The 12,516-nt window shown below is 32.3% G+C and overlaps 1 protein-coding gene across 2 annotated transcripts; it reads right to left on the bottom strand.

Annotated features, from left to right (window-relative positions):
- Positions 1-4,864: 4,864 nt before the first annotated feature.
- Positions 4,865-8,466, bottom strand: LOC115239726 (ubiquitin-conjugating enzyme E2 G1). Of its 2 annotated transcripts, none has more exons than XM_029814411.1 (4): positions 8,294-8,466; positions 6,190-6,569; positions 5,976-6,098; positions 4,865-5,873 (listed from the first exon to the last, which is right to left on the bottom strand). In XM_029814411.1, the coding sequence occupies exons 1-3, from the start codon at positions 8,337-8,339 to the stop codon at positions 6,018-6,020; spliced, it is 507 nt and encodes a 168-aa protein (XP_029670271.1). In that variant the 5' UTR covers positions 8,340-8,466; the 3' UTR covers positions 4,865-5,873; positions 5,976-6,017. The 2 variants fall into 2 exon arrangements, with proteins under 2 accessions (XP_029670271.1, XP_029670272.1); XM_029814412.1 differs by lacking the exon at positions 8,294-8,466 and adding an exon at positions 7,089-7,284.
- Positions 8,467-12,516: the final 4,050 nt, after the last annotated feature.

Below are 12,516 nucleotides of genomic sequence, written 5' to 3'. Positions count from 1 at the left end.
ATTATTATTATTATTATTATTATTATTATTATTATTATTATTATTATTATTATTATTATTATTATTATTATTATTATTATTATTATTATTATTATTATTATTATTATTATTATTATTATTATTATTATTATTATTATTATTATTATTATTATTATTATTATTATTATTATTATTATTATTATTATTATTATTATTATTATTATTATTATTATTATTATTATTATTATTATTATTATTATTATTATTATTATTATTATTATTGTCATTATATCAATAATGTCATTATTATTTTATTAGAGAATCATTGTCGCAACAACAATGTGGCTTGTGAAGCCAATGTGATAGAGCTTATATTGCGACGATATGTAGAGAGGAAGAGTACGTGCAAACGAAAGAAGAACAGGCACGTCGTCAACTTCATTGAACGAGGCGAGAGATTGCGCGAGTCTATAATTCTGCGATTTCTGGCATATGTAAATATCTGTACAAAGGAAAGAAGGGAAGAAAATCCGCGAAATACTACGAGAAAACACAAAGAACTACATATACATACACGCATACACACGTATACACACGATCTTGTATATTTACTTATCACACTTAACTATCTAATAGCGTACGAATATATCCACGCAGACTAACAGCGATACTGCACGTTGACTGCACGCTGAATTTTCACTTGTCGCAGTCAGCATCGCGCATTTTAAAAACAAATTCGCGCAATCAGTCACGAAATGATGAGGTAAGAGAAGCAAGCAGAGAATTAAACCGCGTATTTCATTAACTGCTCGTTGCGATTCGTGAAAATGCAGCGTTCGGGCTATTACGAGCGGCGCAAAGGGAAGAACACATAATTACGAGAATTTGCCGTAAATTATCGATGCCTAGAAGAGACATTTCGAGGCGATTCAGCGTTAAGTGCGAAAGGACGAGCGAATGGATAAACGCGTGTGTGCGAGATGAATTTCATAAGAGAGAGAAAGAGAAACAAGTCCTCGAATTATTACGAATCAAACTCTAGTATATTTATCAAAATAAATTTTAATCTTCAATTTAAAAAATTCTAGTCCACAGTTATAAAAAAAAAAAAAAATGGAAACAAACGCGAATGAGATATATTGTACGAGGCAGAAGCGCAAGGAGTTTGTGCGAGACGATCGCTGTAGAAGGGCATTGTTAAACGAAAGAGAGATCAGTGATTGATTGATTTTTTTCCCCCGACTTCCCAAACCTTTTATTCTTTCTTAAATTTTTCATGAATCGTCACGACGAAAGTCGATCGGACCGGAGTATCGAATGTGTACATATTATTGCTATACTCGTGCGATTACGTCTCGTAATTTAATTGACGCTGATTCCGCCTGTCGAGGAGTGATCCGAGTCTCACAGAACGTATAATATAAACGATATAAACGATCATGTTAGACGAGATTACTTCGGGCGAAGATTTCGTCGATCGTTCGTATGTCGAATGATATATGCGACTGCGATAGAGAAAGCTCCGGATGCGAATAGATTAGTAGATAAAGCAGGGAGAAAGACGGAGAACAAACGTGCGATCTCAAATCTTCGAACTATACCAAACTAAATTATTTCACGGTAATTATTTCACGATCGAGCATTAATCTAACATTCATCCTTTCGATTTTGGTTAACGATGCGGTAATCACGTAGATAATCGTCGATCCTCATCGATGACGAAGGTTCAATCGAGTCTCTCGTTCTATTATTGTAGATACGACACTAATATGATTCGTATTGGCGAGATGATTTGATTTTAGCTGTAATCGCGGCTAAACATATTTAATCATTCGACGGATCGACATCTTATGATTTATTATATGTATACACGATTATATGATTGTTTCCCTTTTCTTTATTTTCGCCGCGAACAAGCGTAACGCATATAGGTTCTTTGTAGATACCCGATAAATAGCCGATAGATAACCAATAGCTTTAATTATTTAAACGCGATACAGTTTTTATGTCGAGGATAAAGATCGACGACCGTCTAGAATGTGTGTACGACGGACATGTAATATAACGTAACGAATACACAAGTGCGTAACTGCGTGCGAATGCGTTAGCGTTATCGACAACGGCGGGAAGGAGAGAAATCATATCGTAAACCTAATAATGAATATTTTACAACAAAAGGTAATTGTAGATAGATACACTTCAAAAGCTGTTGAGGCCCCCAGGAGACGCATGAAGGAGAGACGTGCGCGTGCAATCCGAAATGCACACGCGCGGGCATACGATCAAAAGGGAAGAGTAAACAAACCACACATACGAAGGGACACTGTCATCCAGTAGTGAAAATAATGTATTAAACAAAAAAAAACAAGAAGGTTTACCTAAAGTAATAGTCTATTGATTTGTATTTCATTTTTTCGAACTGTATTATAGCTTAAAGAGTATCCTGTACATTGCATAAACACACGAGCACTATTGTTTTAAATTGTACGTTTATGATTATTATACGAAGATAAAAAAGAAATAAATAAGGTATACAAAGTATTGAAGATATATGAGAGATTTATTGACGATCTAATTTAAGGATCTTTAATATCTCCTTTACGCACACTGCGCGCGCGTTCTACACAAGTAAATTATTAGTATATATCCATATCTTCCATGAGAATTTTAAAAAGGTAGAACGATTTATTACAGAAAAATATGAATATAACAGATATATTGCCGCCTTGGAGACATTGAGAGCACGTGCTTATATTTTTTCTCTTTTTTTATTTTTCAACTTTGAAACATATTTCTCATGCCTCATTTCAAACTTTGACTATTATCTTTTTAATTAATTTTATATGTGCATGCTTATAACAGTCACCATGTTTTATGATTGGCAAATGAATACAGGTATTATTTTCATGGAGATAGAAAATGTTTTACAATATCTTAACTTTTATGCAATATATGAAATGACACGATTTATTAAGAAGTAAAACGACATGGGGCTCAAGTATCTCTTTCTTTTCAAATTATATATTACTGTAATTCAATATTAAAGATATGCACCAAACCAAAAAAAATTTATAAAAATATACATAATGCAAAGAGCACTCGATGTCTCAAACACTTTTAAGTGTTGGTATGTTGATTATTCTTGTTATTTTCGTTTATAGTAAATGAATCTTGCATTTTTATCGGTTTAAAATTCGTATTAGTTCTTAAACATGCAATAATACAATTCAACCACGAGATAAATGGAAGATTATCTTCATTGTATATACATATAATTATATTATTCATATCAATGTCTCCTTTCAACAATTTCTAAATTAAAAAATCTGTATTAAAAATAATATATATATTATGCTGCTAATTATTATATCCCATCTTTTCCCCTTTTCCAATCTTGCTTTTATATAACTTATAAATGACAGACTTTTGTTGCGATTATAAATGTTTTGCTACAATAACTAAAAGCTCTATGATTAATTAAAACGAATATTCTTTTCTTTCGTTCTTGCATGTCACATGCATTATATTAAAAAAAAAAAAAAGAAAATAAATTAGTTTGTATATGCATTAGAGAGAGATAGTCTACATATCTTCAAATTATTACATTATGCAAACGAAAAAATAATTAAACATAATGTTATTTTATACAGCTACAAAGAAGTAAATTAAACATGATATTATTTTATACAGCTACAAAGAAGCAAAAATAAATCTTGAAGTATATCAAATTATTATGTTTTAAAATGTCATAAAAATATTATTTTTTATCGTAATGTTTATTAGAGCGGCATCTTGGAGACAAATGAAGCAACGGTTCCAGAACACGAATTTTTATAATTTGCAACTGGTTACCTTCGATTGCAAATATAAATTTTATGCTTACTTTTATGATAAAAGTATTTTAGTCTTTCTATTTAATATATATTTGACATATATAAATATTGATCATACGTATATTTTCTCCCCTTTAAAATATAAAAAAGACATATTTATTTTATTAGATTTTTTTTAGTTATTGAAATTATACTATTAACCGCATACATGAGTATTTATAAATTTGCATTTTCTAATTTATAAATTTAGTTAAAAGTATACACTTTATAACTGACAACTTGAAAAATAATTACGACAAAGTATAAGTCCATAATTAAATAAAGTATTTTTACTATCTCTATTATGCTTTTTCTTGATATTTTCTCTAACATAATGTGTATAAACGTTTTCTTGCATCAATGTATGTTATCATTCTTTATAAAACGTTAAATATAAAAATTCAAACACAAAAGAAAAACGGATATAAAGATCAAGTACAGATATAAAATATTGCAAACGATAAGATACTATTATTATTACTTTATATTATCACAAAAATATACACTTACTGATTGCTGTCCGAAAACTGCAAAAAAATTCTTTTGCATTATTTCACATAACTATTTCTATACATTCAATTATAGAAGTTTTTAAATAAATATATACATATGAGAATGATAGAAATAAAATATGATGCTGTGAAAACGTACATATATCTGCTTGTTATTATTCCGGTAGGAAAATATGATAAATAATACAATGAAATGGATGAGAAAAAGAGCAGGTGTAATGTAACATAGACGCTGTTTCAATGTCTTAAGATTTAATTGACAATATGAAATAATGTATAATTAGATGAATTATTTGAAATTTAACTTAAATTTTAATTTTTAAATTGTGAACGAATTTGCTAAAAGGAAAAAATTATTTAAATTTTAAACAATATAATTGTCACATAACTGTGATTAAAAAAAAAAAGAACCGCAAGTTTACTGGTAGGAAAATATGATAAATAATACAATGAAATGGATGAGAAAAAGAGCAGGTGTAATGTAACATAGACGCTGTTTCAATGTCTTAAGATTTAATTGACAATATGAAATAATGTATAATTAGATGAATTATTTGAAATTTAACTTAAATTTTAATTTTTAAATTGTGAACGAATTTGCTAAAAGGAAAAAATTATTTAAATTTTAAACAATATAATTGTCACATAACTGTGATTAAAAAAAAAAAAGAACCGCAAGTTTACTTTGAAAAGTAAGCGCCGTTATCGTGCATATGAATGACAGTTAAAGAGCGAGTACCTTATAACACGTACGTTATGTCACGAGCACTAGCTTAATTATTGATACATTAATATTATTATTATCACTTGAATTAAAATTCATTATTTTGGCAACTTACGGTTCGATTAAAATTTAACATATATTTTTACATTGCCGCGCATAAATACGGCATTATTCTCACCGTAGTGTATCAATTAATTCGTATGCATTTCATTCTCGGTGTGGCTGACATATTACACGATTGTTGTATGTATGTGTCCCGTCTTTTTCCTTGATTTTATAAAAATTTATTTATACATGTATATATTTACGAAAGTAAGAAAATACGAAACGACACTAAGGAATTATTATTGAGATAAACGTAAACATATTATTTTAAATTACAAGGTTCGGTCCAAAGGGGTCAGGGTAATTCTTGAGCATAGGAGGGGCAGGGGAGAGTTAAAAGTTTATAAGAACTATTAATATTAAGGTAGTAATTATACAGAGATGATTTTTTGCTTTATGTATATGTGTAAATTAATTTTCTTTAGCTGTTTATTATGTAAAAGATGAATTGCGTGTGTATTTCTTTTATGTTCTCCGTTTTGATGGATCTGGATCATATGTTGGTGGCGGTGGTTTAATAAACATGATAGAGCAGCACGAGTTCTACTCTCGCGTTCACACACACTCTGTCTTCTTCTCTCTGCATAAGGATAGGTCAGGCTTATTCCGCTCTTAGTGGCACTGCTGTCCGTTAGCTTTATGCTGAGCATCGGTTTCTTTCTTACAGTGCTTACGGCTTTCCTATATTAATGTTATATATATAAAACAATGAAAGCAATACTGCTAATATTACTTACAATCATAAATAATGGAGACATTAGTGATTGTTTTCATAGAACTTACCAGAATTAAATAAGTCTTTCCATTTGTATATTTGTTCATCCCCTACAAACACTCTTCTTGGCTTTTTCTCACGCACCTCGCCACCTTCCTTTTAAATTCCGTATAACTTTCCCTCCACTCTTTCTGTAATAAGAGATAAATCACCATTACAAAAGAAAAGAAGAACAAAAAAATGCAATACAAATTTTTTTATATACACAAATTTATTACTTACGGCGGCATCCACATTAGCGGGGCTTTCATCATTAGGATCTGCGAGCATGCTAATAACACTTATCAGAATAGTTTCGACTGTGTGAACTGGTAACCACCGCTCGGATGCTTTCTCGTATCCCCATTTGTCATCACCAGGTTCATGCAGTATCGATATACACACGTCTCCATTTTTGTCAATGTTTGGATGCCATATTTCGGTTATAAATTTCATTCGTGGTGGCCTAAGTGGATATTCTTTTGGAAACTGTAAATGTGCCTTGAAGAAACCACCTTCATATAATGTATCCGGAGGTCCAATAATGAGTACTTCCCACCGATATATGTCATTGTCATCTATGAGGCCTGCAGAAAACCCTTCTACTGGGTTTTTATTTAATTCTGCAAAATAGAAATAGACATATAAATTTATGTAATTATTTTACAGGTCTATAGTTATTCAACATGCTAATATGTCTGGAGCATTTAATAATAAAAAAGAGAATACATTTAAAAAAATATAATAAAATATAATAAATAAATATAATAAAAATATAATAAAATATAATAACATAGTTATATTACAATAAATACAAAGAAAATATATAATATTCTGTTTCATATATAAAGTAACATTAACAATTAAAAATTATAAATTATACTATATCGCTTTAAAATAATAGTGAAGAGAAGCAAGAAATTGAATTCAAGATTGTATTAATTTATTTAATTAATAGAATAATTAAAACTTTCAATTTGTAATAAAAAGCTAAAAAAATATATATGTGTACATTATTATAATAAAAATACAACAGTAGAATAAGCAAGATATTGTTAAAAAAATTAAAATTAATTTCAAAAATGCTCCATACATTATAATCTCAAAACGACACATTCAGAGAACAAAAGAAAATTTATTACACGTGGGGGGAAAGTGTCAAAGCGTCGAGGTTATGTTTTCTATCAACAACTATCAAAAGAGCAGTATCATTCGAGATCATGCAACAACGTAATATATGTACGCGCGCGTGTACACATGTGTACGCTCGTACCAACTATGACACGTCAATGGGCAAGCGGCGCCGCATACTCCCATCCCCGAGAGACGCGCCGCGTACAGGTTAGGGTTCGCCCCATACGAAATAACCGTCGCATAAGAGCCGCGCGGTGAGTCAGCGCGAAGGAGACGAGGCACGAGGTAACTGACGCGACACGACGTTCTCTCCCTTTCTCTCGCGCACGCGGCGCGACTCCGTCGCACAAAGAGAAGCGAACTCCGGCCAAGCATTTTTCGTAGCGTCGATCTCGACTGGAACAGGGGAGCATGGCCCGAGGGCGGCTGACCTTCGATGGTCGTTGCACGGCGCGCTTTTACTCTCTCTCTCTCTCTTCATCTTTCGCACTCTCTTATATATATATATATGTGCGTGTGTATGTATGTATGTATGTATATGCACTCTGTCTCCCGTTTTTTCTTTCATTTTCTCTTTTTCGCTTTCTCGCTCGATATCTTTCTTTTTCCTCGCTCCCGAGGATAAACGTGTGCGACGTAGCAGTGACGCGGGTACGTTATAAATAACAAGGCCTGCAATTATTTTCGGACACGAGACGGCCTTCGTCCTCGACGTCGACGTCGTCGTCGCCGCGCGTGAAACCGACCCGCGGCCGCGGTCGGCGACCGCGGATACGGGGGGAGGGGGGGAGGGACAAGGCGGATCGAAGTCGAGCCTCGAGGTCGCGGCGTGTCGCCGACGACGACGGCGACGAGAGGGCGACGAGAGAGCGACGAGTTACGCCGCCGCCGCCGCTTAGGTTAACGTTATTCACGGGCGCAGCACACACAGGCTCTCCGCGAAAGAGCCGTATTGATTTTCACGCCCCGTATCTGTGCGCACGGCCGCGGCGAGCCGGCGAGGACGACGTACGACGCGATCGGCGTCGTCGCGTGCCCGACGTTTCCCGACGACGACGTGAAACGGGATCGTCGAGGACGACGTCGAGCCTTGGCCTCGGCACGACGGCGACGAGTCCTTCGAGAGCGCGAGTCACACCGACTACGGGATTCCTTGGTTCGGCCGCGATTCGCGTCTAACGCACTTAACACTCATACCGCGCTCACATTATACCTGCTAATTGTTTTCGTAACAGCAGCGCGGACTGTGGCTCTGACATTAATAAAAGTTCAGTTAAATAAGACTAAGACTGAAAACAATCACTTTTGCTTGACTGGAAAGATGGCTAGGTACGTCGCGGAAGCGGTGACTACGCATGCGTCGCTTGGCTAAACATATGTTCTTCCGTCTTGAGCTCTGCGCCGGTCTGATACACCGCGCTAGCATCGATGCACTCTATGGCAACCGAGCAAAGCTTTCGGCGGAGACGAGGAATTTGCGATTGTAGGTAAAACATGTCACTGGTATATGTACGTTAGCGATAGGTAACTGTGAACAGAGTCATACTGTGTGTCGATAAATGGTAAAACTATAATTATAACGTTAAAAATATTCGATATTTGATAACAAGTATTTGCAGGAAAAACCGATTTAAATTCTGAGATGTATAAATATAAATTTAATATATATTATATTAATTAATAATGACTCATGCTAATAGAAATGACATAAGAATTTTAGAGAATGCGTAGATTTTATTTTTATATTGTCTATTTTAAAATCAAATAAAACTATACACATGGATTATTATTTTATTTAAATAAAACTTGTAAACAAAAATTACTTATAATTATTTTACTTATAATTACTTTTTTAGAACAATTATGAAATATTATTTTAAGAAAGGCATACACACACACACACACTCACAATACGAAAGATATATGAGAGCAAATTATATTATAAATTTTATGACTCTCCTAATATATGATTAAAATGATAAAAATTAGAAATATTGATAAATTAGCAAAAACAAATTTTAACAAGTGTTAATGGAAATTGAAAAAATTTTCACGCTGGAATTAAAAAATCTTTTTTGACGAATATGCAGACGCATTTTGCGAAACGATGATGAATGAAGAAGATATTTAGATCTTTATAGCCATTTTTTCGCGTAAAATAAGTTTATCCTATCTAACAAAGAAACATATTCGATATGAAAAAAGGATAAAGAATAAAAATGGACGAGAACCGACGGTTATGTATCTTTGCCTTCTCGGCAATTTCGCACGGTTACATTCGAGATTTATGGCCCGATTTCGATTCCATTTCGCGCCGCGGTTTGTTTACTTATTGGCATCCAGAATATGTGCGCGGGCTGATGTTATGTCCAGGTTTGTATTTGTGCTCCGATGCTATCAGCCAGATTTATCTATTGTGCTATTGAGACGAGACGGCAGAATGGAGATGATCACGCGATGCGAAATTCGTCTTTCCATAAATTAACTTCAAATTCAAATATTTGAGGAGATATGTGTGATAATAATTTATGTATCTTTTATTTTTATATACAGATATTAATTTACATTTCTTGTGTGTTTTTGCAGAGATTATATCATTTACAGACTTGAAAAGTCTATTCCAAAAATCTTTCAAATATAAAGAAGTATTTCATCTATATATTAATCAATATTTTCAATACATTGCTAATTAATTATTAATAATAATTATAACGTAATAAATTAATTTCCATTATTATAAGCACATTTGATTATTATAGGCCATATAGGCAATCGATATATTGAGACAGTAAAATTAAACAAAATTTTCTTTTTTTATTATAACTTGACAAGAAAACATTTTTAGACCTATATGCTTATGTAGCATATTATTTTTTTTATCCCTATAAAATATTTTCATACAAGATATTGTGACATTTTTGATAGTTTAATTTGGAGACGTTCTATATCATAATAACTGCGACGTTTTATTCGCATTACATTTGCTTACAATTACAAAAATCGTTTTTATATCTTGAATGCTAATTTAATTTACCGTATCGATATATCTTAAATCAATCGCATACACAATACATACACCACCGGTATACAGTATATCTTTCACCAACGAGAATATTTCTATTACTATTATCGTTGCCTCTTAGTTACCTCGAGCGATATTAGTATTTATCGCGTGATTATGTCTTATACCGAATTATACAGGATTACGGCGATAAAAGATAGAAATCATTAATTTCAATCCCGTTGTATCATTGGGTCGATAGGTCCCGACGTATATTGCCTTCATAAATTTAGTATCGTCCATACACTGCAAATTATGATCGCGAGCGTGATGTATTGCCACGAGAAATTACTTTTATGTCATTATTTTTTCACATATTTTAACAGATGTGCAACGTAAATACAAGTAACAAAATTTATAAGATTTTTTAATTTAAAGCATTTGAGATGATCGACTTTTATAAACTCGTTCCTATTCAAATTTTTCATTTTCCAAATTTTTATCTGATATTTTTATCTAAATCAAAGAAAAGTTGAATATTTTTATTCTTTGGTTTACAGTTTACAGTATATATATTGCAAAAGGAATTAATATATATCATATACATATAATCACATCGGGTAGTAAGGCATATAATAGCGAATGGAACGAATAAAAAGATTAACAATTAGACACAGATCGTTACACCGACATACAATATCGCCGAAGATCTGAACGTTGATTAATTCACTCGTGTATGCAGCATAAAAATTACTCAGATGGATTTTCATCAAGGTCAGTATGTACCGCTAACGAACAATGAGGATTGTTGAGAATCATTATTCCGAAAAAAGCTGTCCACATATTAAATTTGCCTAAAAATGTATACAAGATGACTGTAAAATGTGATGATATTCCCTCAGACAATAATGACTCTTCAAGATTTTTGTGATAAGTCCTTTTTATTATCTCCTATTTGTAGGATACATTGCTTGACAAATGATTATACAGACGTACAATATCAGCAAATCGTTCGCTTTGTATTTTACAATTTCATCGGCCAACACTCCGCACTTCTTGCTCGCTCTCACAACTATTTACAGAGTATTAATAAGATTTTAGTTCTTCGGCATATAATATAAATTCGAGAGACTGTCCCCCGTGTATGTCTCTCCGATGTTCTAATTTCCCGCGTTTCAGATATAAGAATCAATTCCTTTAAAAAAATGTGTAATACACGGTAAAAATATTGTGCGTTTTTATTTCTAACGTCATCAGGTCTTATCAAGATGAAAATTTTAAACTTCATTCCAGATGCTTGTGTATCTTGCAGAAACGCATAATCGTCGAAAAAAAAAAGATGAATCCATGAGCGAACCTTGGAAAACTTTAACTATGATTAATATTCGCGGACGCAGCGAGTCTTTGTATAAGCGTATAGAAAACTTTGTTTTGATCAACGACGCGCGCAAAGTTTAGAGAATCAGACATTTATTAAGATTTTTTTCTGCTCTCGCAAAGAATTATCGAGATGATTTATGATCAGAACACGAGAATGATTACTGCCGCATTGTACGTTACTTAGCAAATGTCTCGTATTTTTTTCTCTCTTTTCCAGAATCTATAACAATAATTCAGAAATTTTAAAACTATTTATTCACTTAAAGTTTCTTATAAATTAGATACTTCCAAGTTAATTCTCTAAGGGAATGGTACTAGAAATTATTTATTACGAGGTGTTTGTAGACGAGCTTGATTACATTTTTCTCCCTGAGAGATGCTCAATTCAGAAAATAAAGATATGTCTTAAACAAAGTGTGTGTTTTATATTACGTACATATATAGCAGGAATAAATGCTCTCTAAGCTCTATTTAACGATAGAATAGCATCTCTGTTTCGGTAATCAAAATCAACATTCTTATCAGCTTCGACACGAATATTCCTCCATATACATTCTCGATATTTAATTTTCTCGACATTGGCGGAAGTGAAATGAACCGTCGATATTATAATGAAAAATGCATAAATTATGATTCTTGTTGTTCAACAACAAGATCTAACAAGACTTTTCACATTCATGTCTATTATATTCTAAGACAATATCATATTTACAAATGTGAGTGTTTCTTCTCATTGTCAATGAAAGCGATCGACAGGCGAGCCATAATGAGTACGACTCTATAATTGGACTTGACATTCTAACAGTAAATACTAATATAATATTATATCGTACAATTATATGTTAATACTATGTACAAGTAATATTCATATTAACAATGACATTAATTTTATTAACATCATTGGTATGTATAGATATATTCACTTTAAAACAAAGATCTGCGATTGGTTTGCGCGTAATTTTATAAAAAATGACATAATTTAAGATATAAATAAAAAAATTAATTTTTTTATTTTACTTTATCTCGATAATATTGTATTAGATAATTACATATTT

This window comes from Formica exsecta, unplaced genomic scaffold (assembly GCF_003651465.1).
Source record: "Formica exsecta isolate Colony F162 unplaced genomic scaffold, ASM365146v1 scaffold393, whole genome shotgun sequence".
Lineage (NCBI taxonomy): Eukaryota > Metazoa > Arthropoda > Insecta > Hymenoptera > Formicidae > Formica > Formica exsecta.
Note: the sequence above shows the minus strand (reverse complement) of the source record. Positions and strands in the feature narration are given on the sequence as shown.